This window comes from Hyperoodon ampullatus, assembly GCF_949752795.1.
Source record: "Hyperoodon ampullatus genome assembly, chromosome: 16".
Classification (NCBI taxonomy): domain Eukaryota; kingdom Metazoa; phylum Chordata; class Mammalia; order Artiodactyla; family Ziphiidae; genus Hyperoodon; species Hyperoodon ampullatus.
Window position 1 is genome coordinate 4,193,261 of NC_136929.1, and position 16,541 is coordinate 4,209,801.

At 37.6% G+C, this 16,541-nt stretch overlaps 1 protein-coding gene across 1 annotated transcript in view; it reads right to left on the reverse strand.

Annotated features, from left to right (window-relative positions):
- MYO16 (myosin XVI) overlaps positions 1 to 16,541 on the reverse strand; it is a gene marked incomplete at both ends in the record, with an annotated part of 485,888 nt that overhangs the window by 181,413 nt on the left and 287,934 nt on the right. The window contains one exon of the mRNA XM_079722050.1: positions 122 to 194. Within this exon, the coding sequence (XP_079578176.1) occupies positions 122 to 194 (73 nt within the window). The remainder of the gene's footprint in view (positions 1 to 121; positions 195 to 16,541) is intronic.

The following is a 16,541-nucleotide window of genomic DNA, read 5'->3' on the forward strand; positions in this document are numbered from 1 at the left end:
CTTATTTTAATTACATATTCCCAAGAAATAGTGCAAATAGTCTTCACTGAATTAAAAAGAGATACCTTATTAGTTGAAAAAAACATTCAAGTTAACAAAATTTCAAAAGAAACCCACTTACTTGTTCAAATTCATTCTTTTGAAATTCTTCAAAACCAAAGATGTCCAATATTCCAATATCCCACGTCTGCGAGCTGAAATGGAAGAGGACACAGTGAACAGGCATCCTTAACGCTTCCCATTGCTACTTTAGGATGGAGAAATACAGCCACGTAGCGTGTCACTGACAACTTGAAGTAAAAACACAAATGATTATCTTCATCTGGAGGAAAACTGAAAATTAGGAAGAAAAAGTGTTCTTTTAATGCTTTGATTCAAACACAAACTCATTAAGAAAAATGAATTGATTTCTAAGTATAAAATGTAATGATATATGGGTAGTTTAATATTTACTTCTCTGAAAGTCTCTGTGTCTGTCTCCTTCAAATAGACCTGCTTTCTCTGAAGGAATTTGGACCGACCTGTTAGGTGGGTCTCACCAGCAGTAAATCAAGCAATTTCTCCATTACACATAAGTACAAGTCAAGTCACAATTAAGCCATGTGCATGTTTTTTGATAGTTCAGTTTGAGCCACTCCAAAAATTATGATTTTCCTAAAGGAGTCCCTATAAATAAAGAACAATGAAGATCATGAAACTTGGGTGCAAAATGGAAAGAAATCTAAGTAACGACTTCTCTCTTCCACGGAAACTGTTGCTCTTGGAATTTGCTACAGTCTTGGATGGTCAAATCACAGATGTCGGAACACACACAGTAAGTGAGGAAAGGAGGAATGAAACCTCACGTGACCCGGGAACCCTGACAACCTGGATTCTGTGGGGATATGGGAGCAGCACGGGTGTGTGTGCACGAGGTGCTTCTTGCAAAGAAAGCCCCAGATGATTCTGGAACGCTGGTCACCCCACCCCTCCCATGTCTCTGGTCTAGCGTATCATCAGGAGGACTGCTGTCTGCATTTTCTGCCAGTGGAAGTGATGATTCCTCATCACGATGGTGCTCACTGTTTCATTAGCAGTCTCCCTGCTGGTGCAGATGTTTTGCTGTTGTTTCCACTCAATTTGATGTATCCAAACTGCAGACCCCCTTGGCCACCAAATCCCTTTTTGTACCTATATTGTGTTTTTCACAATCAGGATGTAATCACAATACTTTAGGGGCTATAATTTGTCACTTACATGGCCACTTTTTTCTCTAAAAAAAGGCAAACTAATGATTCTGTGATATCCTTTCTCTAAGATTATTTGTTGTAGATGGTACAAAATATGAGCTTCATAAGTAGGAAAGAGAGCATTTTAAAAGCCCTTCATATAAACGTTACATGGCAAAGAGTATAAGTCAGTGAGGGGAGGAAAGAAGCATTCATTGGATGTCTCTAGGTAATTGATTTAGTATTTTAGAAGAAAAAAATAAAGTTAGCTTTGTATCTCACCCTGTGTGCCGAAATAAACTCTACATGGATTAGAGAGCCAAATGTTAGAACCAGAAACTGTAAACATGTACAGGAAAACAAATGTGATCATTTTTTTCTGCTTTCAGTTCTGGGAAACGTCAAGAGAAAATATTCAAAAACATGATTATGCAAAGACTAAATTCTTTTGCAGGATAAACTGTAAAAATAAAATTAAGTTCTGTTAGAGGTAAGTATTATTTAAAAATGCATTGTCTCCTTCATTTTCATAGATTTTTCTCAATCTACTAGACTATGTGTCCAGTCATACATCATCTTCCATCCATCTACGCCTCTTCCCATCCCACCACCTTTATAATGTGCACAAAAAGACATCGGGAATGATGTTCACTAAGTGGGAACCATGGTGCTTGAGGGTTAGGCTGACTTGTTGTTTTGTTGTGTGCGTGTGTGTGTTTTCCATGTAATGAGCTGCATCGTTTCACTTGGAGGAGCCTAGTGATGAAGCCTGTCAAGTTCTGGAGTTGTTCCGTCTTGGTAGGAATCCTGATTCAAACACTTCTTAGTTGGATAACTTTGGGCAAGTTACTTAAATTTTCTGAGCTGCAGTTTCATCATTTATAAAACTAAGATAACAAGTCACATTTATCCACCTAGATATTTGCTACAATTAGAAGTGATGTAAAGAAAGTTCTAGGGTAATAGCTGGTACACAGTGTGTCTCCAGTCACTGAAAGTTGCTTTTAAAAATAGTTGTTTAAACTTGCTATAGAAATAAAGAGGGTGGCTAAGAGTAGAAATATAAATGGCTAATAGGCATATTAAAATGTCAATCTCATGAAAATTGCAAAAGAAATAAACTTTAAAAAATTATGATGAGAAAGATATCCCCATACACTTTTGTTGGCAGTTGAAATTGGTAGAGCCTTCTTTAAAAAAAAATATGCTTATGTGGCACAAAGCTTTGAAATATTCATATCATTTGCACCAGGACTTCCATAAGCAGGAACCTATACTAAGGCAATTATCAGAAATGCAATTAAAGACATGAATAACGATGTTCATTGTTATCTTAATTATAGTAAAACAACAAAAAGAAATAACAAATACCCTACACTAAAGACACAATTAATTACACAGCATCCATCCTAGGACGGATTAATTTAGAGAAACTGTCATGTTAATAGAAATCAATATATAAAGTCTGTATAAATAACCCCAATTACACATCCAGAAGACCTAGACAGAAGTACAGTCAGCCCGAGAAGAAGACCTGGAAATGTCTCGAATGGTAGACCTAGCGGTGATTTATTAATTTTTAAAATGTTCTAGAGTGGGTATTAGAGCACTCTCCATCTTTAGCCTTTATTTAAAACACACATGACTCAACACATGTTGGGCATTTTCTGAGTTGGTGGAGGAAGGACAACCCTAACCTTCAGGGCAGAAAGAGGAAAGTGGAGCCCCGCTGAGACGGTGGAGACAAGTGTCGGTTTTCCAGGGACGGGAGGTGCAGCAGGGACCCCAGGAGTCTGGAGGGAGCACAGGGGCTTCCTGAAGGCCACGTGCTGGTCCAAAGCATGGATGCTCTTGCCAGCATGTACCAGGAACTCCCTCTCAGGCCCTCAGACCCAGTTCCCCTGCCTGGTTCCCAGCTGCCTTGGCAGCAGAGGTCCTGTAGTGACAGCCCACAGCATCGATAGAGGTCAGGGGTAAGGAGAAGAGCTACGGGTGGCAGGACCTCATGACATATGTCCTTCCCTTTCTCATAAGGATTGTGGCTTCGTGTGGACCAGCAGAGGATGCTGAGGCTAGCCAGCTGTATGTGGGTGAGTAAAATGTTGAAAGATTCTGGTTTAGGTTGGGGACGGTAAATTAATTAGGAATTTAGAGTAGCATATATTTGGTTGAAAGAACACTCCTTTTAAATGATTTTTTCACATTTCATACACACTGGATTCCAAACTATATTTGGTTATAAAATAAAAATTAAAAAGGAAAAGATGGGAAGAAAGGAAAAAACATTGTCAGGAAAAAATTGAATGCAGGTTTAATGCATTTTAACGATTATTTTTGCAACTACTGACAGACATAAGGTGATCTATTTCATCTTTTATGATTGAGTGAAATATGTGACTGTTATGGCAATAGCAGCCTTGGCAGGAGGGTTCTAAGAACCTGTAGCCAGCAAAATGCCCATTCTGTCATTTCTCTTATTGATATCTTGACTCATATTACACAGGCATTTAACTCAACATCCAATTTCTAGGACGGAGGAGCAGACAGAGGTCATCAGATGACCCGGGATTCAATCCATTAGGCAAAATTAACATATTAATAAGATGATCTGTTTTAGTTCAAATTCTGCCTTAGAATTCTCCTGAGGGCTTTCCTGATGGTTAACAAAACTCTAAGCCACGTTAACTCATTAGTAAAATACACCACCTTCTATATCAGACAAAATGTTAAATGCCAAGGCATCTGTCTCATTTTGATTTGCCTTCCAGGTTTGTGGGTATGAGAAAGGGGAAAGTCTGAATCAAAATGACTGTCCACTTTGGAACATGGATGAACTAATTTTATTTGGACAGAGAGGTCCGGGGATTTGTACACATCAGGTTTTGTCCTCGATCATCCCCAGGCAAGGAGATGAACTAAGTAACTAAAAGCCAGTATAGGGAAGAGCTGAATCCTTTTTGGCACAAAACCCTCAGATGGAGCCAGAGCTGAATCAGCCTCTTTGGCTGATCATTGACGGGTCAGACTCCAGATGGGGTAAGAGCGAAATATAAAAGCATTCCAGACTTGAGCAATCTGGCTGTCCAGACACACTGCCCTGGGGACCAGATGGCCTTGCACAGAGGTTAGTGGTGCAACGTCCCTGGAGAAGTTGGGCTATGCTATGGCGTTTGCAAGCTCTACTACCAATACGCTGAAGAATTTGGTTAAAATAAGCTTTGTTTGTAATCGGCAAAGCGCACTCATCGTGGTGGCTACGTCTGCCCAATCCATAGCTTATCTGACTCTGCAAGCGTCTTCTGTAGTCTTAGAGGAACTTGGGATGGAGATGTGGCTCCAGGATTGCGTATTTTCAGAAGTTCCTGCCTTTTATTCTTTGACGGAAGAAAGTACCTGAGACTTACCATTTTCTGAAAACACCTCAGAAATTAGGGAAGAAGTCTGCAGTTGCTGACAAGTTTCATTAGAAGCTGGGTGACAGGTGGGGCTAGTGGTTAACAAAGCAGCCCTCTGCATCCATCTATCCTGTGGCATCATGCACACCAACATTGTTCTTAAACCCGTCCTTCTTTGTATTTTTCCCCCCACTGGAAATACAAGTTAGGAAGTTAAAAACTGGAGACCCCTTGAAGTGAAAACTGTAGCTAATTAGCCCGGATGTGCACAGAAATCCTGGCATGAGGGTGAAAACCAGAACTAATGTTTTATTGATGCAGTATCATATAAAGCCACTTCCAATTTTTGGTCTTATAAACAAAGCTAGTTCTGACCTACAGAGAAACCAGGAAGGGAGCCCGTTCTAGGGGTAGTAAGAGCACAAATAATAAAAAAAAAATCACTTAAACCCTTCCTGTCAGTGAAAGCTACAACTCACAGCTGAAAAGCACCAATATTTAGTACTTTTAACAAACCTATGTCCTTATCCACTACCAGCTGCTTTTAAAACAGTGATACATACACACACACACACACACACACACACACGTATTTTTAACAAAAGCATCTTTAGAAACAAAAATAACCTACCACATACTTTACTTCTTTCAAACCACAAATGATATTTAGTTTATATGAACTCTTACCTTCCTAGTCTGAAATAACCCTCATTTGAGAACAATGCAGACCATTTAACTAATTTATGACATCATTGCTCCTCCTAAGTATTCTGCAGTTATTAGAAGCAATAGTTATGAAGATTAGATAGAAATATGGATAAATAGTTACCACAATGAAAAAATCCAGATGCAAAACTGTATGTATGGGATGTGGAGCAACTGGAACCCTCTCATGTTGCTGGTCGCAGCTTAAATCTGAAATTTGGAACATGGTTTGACCTCGTCTACTAAAGCTTAATGCACATCTACTGAATGACCTAGAAATCCCACTCCGGGTGGGTATCCAGGGCAATGAGTGCCTGTCCCCTAGAAGTCATGCGTGGGAACATTCATGGCTTCTTATCTACAGAGCCCAAAACTGGAGACAACCAAAGTGCCCATCAGTAATTGAATACAGAACTAACTAGTGGTATGTCCATGCACGTTTTTACAAAAGAACACTACTTGGAAGTAGAATAAGGTTGGGTTACTGCTGCACTCAACGTTGTAGATGCATCTCACATAAGTAACATTCAGCAAAGGAAGCCAGATGTAAACCAGTGGGCAGAGGAAGAGTCCACATCTCGCTCTGTGGTGGGGGTGATGTGCCAGGTTGCATATGTAAAATCTGCTGAACTCTACAGAATCCGTGCACTTCTGCCTTGTTAGTCCTCAATAAAACAGTAAGAAAATGGTATTCTTACTAGGATCACAACTATGCACAGGGACAGAGAGATCTGGGGTTGAATATTTGTTAAATGAGAAGCACTCACATGCATGCTTACTTTGGTATTGCCCCGTCCGCCATGATGTTAGAATAGTGACGCTTCCTATGGTTGGCCTTGGCTCCTACAAGAGGCTCAAGCTTCATTTATTAATATAAAGACTTGAGTAGGAAACAAAATTACAAGCAAGATGTTTGAGTGACCCTGAGGTTGAGATGGAAATACATTCTTCTAGCAGTTGAATATAATCACAGCAGTGTTTATGCAGCTATTGTTTCCATTTGTGTCTGAGATTTGTATCTAACCTCCTCCCATGTCTGCTGACTCTTTGAAAGCAGAGTTGTATTTCTTGCGGATGCCTTCAGATTAGTGCCCTTAGTCCCTCCAACAAAAATAAAGAGAAGTAAGTTCTTGTGTTCAACCAATTCTCTGGATAAGTGAGTCAGAGAGAAGCTAGAGGGAGGTTCCGTGTTACTGATGTATGTAGGTGGAAGGAGGGGTGATGCATTTCCTTCAGGGACACATCAACCAAAGAAGCACACCATGCCTGAAAGGTTTTCAAAGAAGAAAAACAAAGCAACAACAAGAAATCAACTCAGCTGTAGGTTACTTGTGCAGTATCCTTGCTGTTTCAAAGTCAGGGAGCAACCATATTCTATATGCCAAACAATAACAAGCGGTGTTACATCCATATGCCTCTAACCTAGGATCCTGTATCATCGCTTTTGAACGACCTTTTGTAAATTGTCAACTGTCAAAATAAAAACCTATACGAAGATGCAGGAATTCTGTAGCTTATTTGTCTTTCCCAGGAAATGTATATTTCAGTCTCATATCAGGCAGATATGTCTCCTTTCCTTTTGGTCTGTGTCAGTTCGTAGATGACTGCAAGACGAAATACAACAGCAGGATTCAGAACTCAGATCAGGTTGACCCCGAGTGTTTGGGAGATCCATGCCACCTGATCCAAAGGATCCATGTCCATCAAATAGAGGACAGGCTTGAAAGAAGAGTGAATTCTGAAGGTGTATTTGAAGGTCATGTTTTGGCTTTAGACAAGCCCAAGGTTCACAGGGGAGATTGTGAGTCAAGGTATATGGCCAAGGTCAGGCAGGGGATGCTCTGGATAGACGCAGGGAAACTCAAAAGGTATAAAACCCAATTGGGTGGGTCTGGTTTCGAAGGCAGAGTAAAGGAAGGATTCCATAGGGGTGGGTAATCCAGGTAGGTTGGGTGGGAGTGGTTTTCAGAATGCCATCAAAGTAATTCATCTGCAGTTTCTGTGATCTTTAAAGAAAAGGGGTGAGTACTAATTATGGGGAGGGGAGTGCCCCCTGCGTGTGAATGCCCTATGTGAACGGGTGGACAAGTGCTAGCAGGCACAAGCTATTCTGTAGAGAGAGTCAGCCATGCATTGCCACAAATACTTGTGGATGAGGCCTGCAACACAGGCAAAGGGCTTGACCCTCCCTGGAGTTCTTGACCTTCTCTGGAGCTTGGTCTTGTTAGGCTAGAGCCACTGGAAGAGGTGAACTAATCCAGGCATGGTTGTGAGAACTTGCAGGTGTGATCTGATCTGCAACCTTTAAATTTCACCTATTAATAGTGGTACTACCAGTTCTACTAAGACTCAAGGATCCATTGAATCTGATGCATTTTAGCATAACTTGTGTTGGAGGGGGCTGACTCAGAGTTCACCCCCTGGTATAAAGCAGTGAGCCACCAGGTATTTGGATGTGGCTGACATCTTCCAAAATACCCTAACCAGGACTCATAGACTCACGGGTCCTGAAAGCAAAACCAAGCCAGAGAGATAACCCAAGGCTCCATTTGTAGGTAACTGAAATGTGATTATCACAGTTTCAGAGACTGAGAAAATTAATATTCACAAGACATAAATGTCTTACTAACAATTTCATTAATGTTGTGTCAGGCTCAGAATAGAAATCCAGATCTCTTGATTTCTATCACCCTTTTAAAAAATTAAAACCCAGCTAAAAGATAAAGTTGCTGTATTAATAAATGAGCTACCATGTACTTGAACATACATACACATACACAAAACATGAGATCTACATAACATTTCAACCCACTAGTTGTAAACTATAGTAAAAAGTGCTGTTTCATTTTTCACTTCTCATGCTTTTCTTTTTTTTCACCAGCTTCACTAAGATTTAATTACATACAATATTGTGTCAATTTAAGGTATACACCCTGCTGATTTGCTACACAACTGCAAAATTATCATGCTTTTCTTAATAGGGTTCCTTTTCTCCCTTCATAATAATTCTCTTTGAATACACTGCCCTCCTCCCCTTTTTATGAGTTTTCTGCTATTTAAGATTTTAAAGAGCACTTCAGGATACCTTTGCAATTTAATAGTAAGGTTTGAAAATCATAAATTCTTATTACCCAAAGGTTTGTGACTTTACTGCCCCCCAGAAGATGATGGAGAGAGAGTGTGAAAGTACTGGGGTGGGAGATCATCTCAGGATCCCTCCAACCACCTATGAAATGGACACCTGTCTTTCCAGCAATCACCTTCAAGTATATGTGCTCACAACTTGTGGCTCAAAGTTAAATTAATGAGATAGTGACTTGTAGCAAGTGGATATTGCTGGGTAACCAGCCACCCCAAAACTCAGTGCCCCAAAACATGAAGTACTTATGATGGTTCTAAGTCCTTTTGTCAGTGTGGGTGGCCTGGCGGGGGGGTTGGCAGGTCCAGGATAACCTCCTCCGCTAAATGCCTTGGGGTTGGCCGGCTGTTGGCTGGCTAGCAGTGCCTCTCACTATCTGCAGGAGAGCCTGGGCTGATGCTCCAGTGGCAATGACTGGGATCTTAGACTAGTGCAAGGCCTTAGAGCTGGCACATCATCATTTTTGCTGTATTCTCTCAGCTACAGCAAGTCACAAGGGCAGCTCAAATTCGAAGGAAGTGAAAACAGACCTAAACTCTTGATAAGAGAAGTGTCAAAGCTATATTGGACAGGGCATGGATGCAGAGAATAAGCAGTTGGGGCCATTTTTGCCATCTACCAACACTTCTTCACTTGAGAGTGGCTTTTAACTACTTTATTTATTAGCTCACTCACCTTTTGAATGGTTAGGTACTGAGCACCTACTTTTGCAAAGCACTCTGCCGGGTGCTAGAGACACAGATACAAAGAACAGAGGACAATCATATCCTCAGGGACATGTCGATATATAGATATGTTAGACTTTAAATAATAATTTTTTGGGGAAATAAAGAAACCATTTAAAAATTTTAAAGGTAGCTTTAAAACTATGCTTTTTAAAATCATCTTCTGACCGTTTCAATGTGGGAGACATTTTTGGAAAAACTCAGGTTTCAAGTCTGACATAGTGGGGTTCATACTCCAAATCTACCACTTCTTCCTAGCTGTGTGACTTGGGCCAATTACGCAACCTCTCTGAACTCCGGTTTCCTTATCTGAAGAGGGGAGACAATAATTCCTTCCTCATGCTAATGTCAATATTAAATGTAATAATCTCCAGTGCAAAGCCCGGCTCACTTACAGGTAACATCCAGTAAACAATAACCACAATAAATGCACCTTCCCCACTTCTCCCGTCTGCTTGGAAAATGTATGTTTAATAAGACTGTACGTGAAGAGAGAAAAGTTAAGAGCGTGCAGCTGACAAAAACTAAAAATGTCCTTTCGTTGAAAAGCCCATCCTTCTCAATGAGAAAATTATATCAGGAAAAGGCAAACAATATTTAAATTATGCGACTGACATTTCCTTCCTGGTGTTTTCTTCAGGGAGCGGCAGGGTCACCAAGACCCAGAATGGGACACCCTGCTCTCATCTCTGAGCTGCATGGTGGCGTTATTTATTTTGGCAGAACTGCCACTACACTCAAATGACAGGCACAGAGGAGCATAATAAATACAGATTTGGTTAACTCTATCCAGCAGGGTAGGGTATCAGGGGGTTGAAAAGAGGCCAAATGCATTTCCCCAGTGAGAAATGAAACAAGAGCGTGGGCATGGCCAGCAATGCAATGAATTTTATCCTTTGTATAAAATATACAAGCTTTAGCCTCTGCACTCTTGGCTCAAGAAAGAGCTAGAGAAGAATGCTCGCGGGTTTGTATTAGCCTTATAAATCACTGAATTTCTTACACACTATACTGAATCTATTTGACTCTCAAATAATATTTGCAAATTACATAATAGCCATTATCAAAAAGGAAAAACACTACTGTTCGATACTAAAAATGCCATATTCTCATAGATCTGAAAGAAATCTCGTTTTTTCCTCCCATTGCCTAAAAACATGCACTTAAGGGAAAAATACGTAGCTCTTCATTGGTTCAATAAGCTGCACTATTCTTGAAACAATTTATCACATTATCATGATTAATATTTATATTTAACCATTATTGTGTCCATAGTACATGGTAATTTTTATAATAAGGGTGGTAAATTTTTAGCCATCATTTTGTATTTATTATGTAATATTTAATTTTTGAGTAATATAATATACATGCTACTTTGGTAAACCTCTCATATTTTTTATTTCTCTGGATCCTTCTATTTGAAAAAAAATATCTCACAAAAAAATGAAAAGCAAATGTGCAATTATAGAGAAAAGGTTCTTAGCTCTTTAGGAAATCATTACACATATGGGTGTTTTGGTAACGAAATGAAGCAGAAGGAGAATTATTTAGAAGGCAGGTTTTGTCTTAGATATTTTGCTAAATTGTGTAGTTTTGGTTGTCATGACAATAAGCACCATGATTTAAACGTCTATGCAGAAATAGAAGTCACTCGTACCATATTCATAAGAATCAAAGAAATATCATTATTTAATGGGAAAAAGTTCCCCAATTTGGATGAAGGAGGGAAAAACATGGTGTGCAAAATTTATTTTTCTGACAAACTGCTTGTTATTTCATCTCTGAAACAAAAATCAAGACAAAATATTTAGAACTAAACAAACGAAGGAAGTGCTACATATAAATCACCTGGAATGCACTAAGAGGTACTCAGGAGATACTTTATAGGCTGGGGGTCAACATAATCATCAGAAAGTATGAAACAAACATTCCAGTCAGCAAGTCACAAAAAAAAAGGAGAAAATTTCAAAGAAAGTCAAAATAGGGTATCCTAAAACTGCAGAGCTTAGTAAAAATAAATAACATAAACATGAGAAATGACAACAAGAAAAATAAATTGATTTTTGAAAATAAATAACTCTTACAGGCAAATTTCAGGCAAGACTTACCAATGATACTGGAGCAAAGGCATAAATAAAGAATGTCAGGAATGTAAAGTTGTCAAACTAGAATTATAAGAGTTATTGATTGGAGGATTATAAATAAAACAAAACTGTGATTTAGTTGGTGAATACATTTAAAATCTAAAAGTGGACTGTCTAGAATATATGTGACTTTAAAAAGAAAGAAAATAATCTGATTAGACCTATAAGTTTTAGAATAGTATTCATAGGTGAATTCTCCCTTCACCTTCCCAAAAATTTTTAGGGAGAATGCCACCAGGCATTCAAGGCATATATCATCTTCATTTAACACAAACCATTCTAGAAGAGAAGAAAAACAGAACTGCTCTCAGCTTACTCTTTAACATAGATGTAATAGCAAAAGATTGTATAACAAGTAAATAAAATCTTATCTCACTAATGAAAATAAATGCAAACATCCGTAATAATGACTAGAAAATTGAATTTAGTTCATCATGACCAAATAGGGTTTACATCAAAAATGAAGAATTATTCGACATCAAAAAACATACATCAATAAAATTTGCCACATAAGCTAAGAAAAGGAGAAATAATCTTAATAGATAAAAGAAAAATATTCAATGAAACAGCATCCATCTATGGTTGAAAACATTTAGCAAAGATTATCTACTGGAACTCTACATAAACAGATTACTTACTGACAAATAATTAGAGGTATTACATTAATTGGGAAACAAGACAAGAATATCTACTATCACCACAAGTTTTCAACATTGTATTGGCAGTGCTAGCCAATGCAATAAAATAAGAAGAAATAGAAGACATAAATGACAAGGAAGACAAAAAAGATAATTATGATCATTTACATTATGATATTCCACAGGAAAGTTATTAGAACTAATAAGAAAAGTCAGCAGGGTTTCCTGATATAAGATCAACATATGAAACTCAAGATTGAGTATCCCAATAAACAAATTAAAATATAATAGAAAAATAGCACTCATCATAGCAAGAGAAAGTACAAAGTACTTAGAAAATAATCAAATAGAAGTGTGCAAGAAATTGATAGAAAAAACACAAACATATTTAAGAAATAAAAGAATGTATGGAGAAAGAAATATAGATCATATTTATGGAAGCAAAGAATCAACAGTCTAAAAAGGCCAATTCTCCCCAAATTAATCTATAAATGTAGTTCTCATCAAAATCTCAAATGAATTTCTTTTATGGACTAAGTCAAAATGACTATAAAATTCATATGCAAAAATAAAGATCCAGAGATAACCAAAACAAATAAGAAAAGTAAGAACTTATTATGAGAACTTATTAAAACAATATATTATTGGTACAGTTTTAGTCAAATAGATTAAACATCAGGAGGAGGTGAAAAAGCATTTCTAATAAATGGGATAGGGATAGTTGAATATCCATCTAAAATATAACATTATATCAATTTCTCATATAAACAAAAATAAATTCCCAATGTATCGAAAATCTAAAGGTTTAGGAAAAAATGTAAGATGACCTTGGAATAGGAAAAGAATGTCTATGGTAAGTCCCTAAAGTCAGGTCATTGTATATAACTGAACAAATATCACCATACACATATGAGCACATCACCACCGGGCAGTGTAGAATCTGCATTGCCACGTACAACCTCACTTGTAATCAGGGAAATGCAAATTAATATTCTCCCCACAATTCTGCTACTAAATATATACCCCAGGGATAATTCTAAACATATATCTCAGGATGTGACACTGTAATTGAAATGAAAACAGACATAAGTGTTCATCTAAAAGGAAATAGATGAGGATATTTTGGTTTCTCTTCAGGGGAATTAGTGCAGCAGTTACAAAGAATTAATTAGCCCATTACGTATCAATATAGTTAAATCTCAAAAACTATGTGGAGTTAAAAAGGGAAGTACAGTGTACAATGTACTCTATGATAGCATTTCTTTAATTCTTTAATGACTCACAGTGTTATATACTCGTTATGAAACACCAATATCTAGATTAATTTTTAAAACTGTGGAAAATTTACACAGAATTGATGATATTGTTGTCTCTGGGCAGGAAGGAGAGGAATCGACTTATGTAGATAAACAAAAGTAACTTCAGCTTTTAGCTGCAATTTTCTATTTCTTTTGCATTAAAAAAAAATTGGAAGCAAAAGTGACAAATATTAATCGTGTTACATAATAGGTAAGACTTGCCTATAACACTTTGTACTCTTCTTGATTATTAAATCTTTCACCCCCCCAAATACAGTTAATGAAGGAAGATATCACACAATAAATGGAAAAAAACTGAATGTCTATTAGCTGTTTTAGTATTTCTATAAGGCATTTGGGAATTAATGATATAAATTCATTTATTAAGAATTAAGTACTTTACATTATAATTCATAAGGCAATGTACAAAATATCATTTTACCAACTCTTAATTACGTATGGACTGTTGGCATAAATTTTTAGATTATCTTTCTTTTCGACTTGTAATATCCATCAAAGAACTTAAATCTTTATAATCATTTTAGTAAAGTGCTAAGGGGGAAAGTTGAAACTAATAAGTAAATATTTGGGTTTTAATCAGATTTATTTACACATTCAGTCCCTCCTTCAGGTTTCACTGTTTACTTTTGTGTCTGAAATGGGGACAGATAATCTCCATGACCTTTTTCGAACTTTTAATAACAGTTTATAAAATATATATCGAATGAGAGACAGAGAATGAGATTTTACTTGGGATTCTCAAGTGATGTTAAATATATCGTATGCTCAGATGTTTTCTTTGGGAAATCAATTTCCAATTTTCTTATCAAAATAACAGTGAAAAAAACATTTAATTTCTAGACATTTTCTCCACACTTCACTTTCTTATCACCCGGTTTACCATTTAGATAGTTTCTTAACCAATTGCAGCCCCTAAAATCCTGAGGAGCATTACAAACTCTCCCTCACTGAGATTACTTGAATGGACTGGGAGAGCGTGGTGTGTGGTTTGGCAAAAGTATTTAATTTTGATATCCCTCTGCTTTGCAGTGGTCACATAGCCCCACTGAGCCCTGCCCTGAATTAACGAGAATTCATACAGACCAGCTAGTCAATGATGTGGATAGTCGCAGGGAGTAAAAAATACCTAAATCTGGAGTTAGGTGACAACTACACAAGTTCCATTACAGATTTGGCAGGGCGGGCTTGGGGGTAGGGCATGCAGACATCTGACAAATCGCCTGGCTTCTTTTCAATAAAATCTTTCCTCACCGTCTGACTCAGGAAGGAGGGAAACATTGCTCACCTTAACCCTTCCTGTTGGAGAGAATGACGGTGAGCCCTCAGCTAAGGCGAAGCTGACCATCTATAAGGAAGCAGGGTGGGATTCGGGTTGGGGGGCTTAAGCGCTTAGGTCGTTTTGAGAATTTCAAGTCCCAATAATGGGCGATTTTCATCACCTGGGATGCGCCCAATGACTGCCACCATTGGAGAAGATTAATCCTCAAATTTTCAACTCAAAGAGTTAACCTGACAGACCTTATTTCCTTGCAAAAGATAAAACAAATTATACTTTTGTAAGAACCATTTATAACTATTTATGGCTACAAACTAGTCCTTTTAAAAAGTCATAGATGGCATCTGACTTTTTTAAAAAAGCCTTTTGGTTAAATAATTTAAGAAGAAAATAATCACATACACACACACACACACACATCCTTGATTCGAATTTCAGGCTTTTTCATCCTGGGAAATACGAGCTGGTACAGAAATCATGACATATCCCCCTGTACAAAAAGCAAAAACAACCTATAGATGGAATTTGAAAACTGTCCTAAGATGCTAGGTAGAGTATTATAGGTGATCTATGCAAACGGTGTAGGTATAAACCATAATCCAGCAGGTATTTTTGATGGTTTGCCTGCAGTGCAGAGGACGATGCTCCATCTTCAGGCCCCTAGAGCTTCATAGACTAAGATACTGACTTCCTGTCTCTAATGGATGAGATCCTTGACAAATTCTCAGTTAGAGCTGCAAATCTAATCCGCTGAAAATAATCTTAAAAAGATTAACATTCTTACTGTCATATTAGTGTAGTAAAAATTACGTTACTCATCTATCAGGTGGTATCTCAGTGTAGGTTTTTGAAAATCACAGATTTTATCTAAAATTGAAAAGATAATTTTCTATTTAAGAAAAGGTCAACAACAAAGTAATTACAAAAAAATAATTTGACTTAAAAATCCTCAAGAACTACCAGGGGACTATGAACCACATTGGCGGTATTATTTCAGAATTTATTAACTTGTTTAATCAACAAATTGAGAAGTTAATACAGTCCAGAACATTTATTTCTTTGAGTGGAGAGTCTATAAGTCCCCCAAATTATATGGAAAACTGTGTGTGAGTTTATGCCATTCATCAGATTCTCAAATTGGACTTCGACCTAAAAAAAGGTCCAAATACATTATAACATTCTGTAAGTACATTAAGTGCTACCTGACTGCATCAATGAGAAACAAATGGAAATCATAAGAAACTTGGATATCATTTCAATATAATATACAGCAAAACACTCTCTTCTGTTTAAAATCCTTGGAAATTCAACAAACGTGCATACACACCACTAACTATTCATAACTAATAGTGTACAAACTGAATTCTCAGTAGAACAAAACTAAGGAGAATTCCCAAATGAAAACCTAAGCCGTAAATCCCCTTAACCCGGCTAATTCACCTTACATTCATTTCAGAGCATCAAGCTAGAGATCAGGCTTCTCTGCCATTCAGGAAGGCAGTATTTAGACCAGATACAGACTACCCAACAGATTAAACCAGCCTTCAGATTCTTCAAGGCTATCCTTACTTTTCCCCTATATGAAACATTTGTTGCCTCTAATTAAGAGCAAATAGCAAGTCTCACCTATGAAGAAGTGCCATTTTTCTGAATATGAATATGAAATTGATTGTTCCGATCTTATTAGTGCAGATTCGGTACATGCATTTTGATGCATCTGATGCTGTCAGATGCTGGAGAGGACCGTGCTCGCCTGACACCCTGATAGGACCTTAAATTCACATCCTACTGCACATGCATTTTTGTCTCATTTCAGAGAGTGAGTTGTCAGTTGTGAGACATCAGGCCCCACTATTAACATCTCCATCCTTTACGATGACTCAGCCAGACTGCTGTGGAACACCCGCGCCACGTGGCAATAAGCTGACGGAAATCTTTCTGGATGCCTAGGACATTCCATACTGACTTACAAAATCATTTTCTTATAATTAA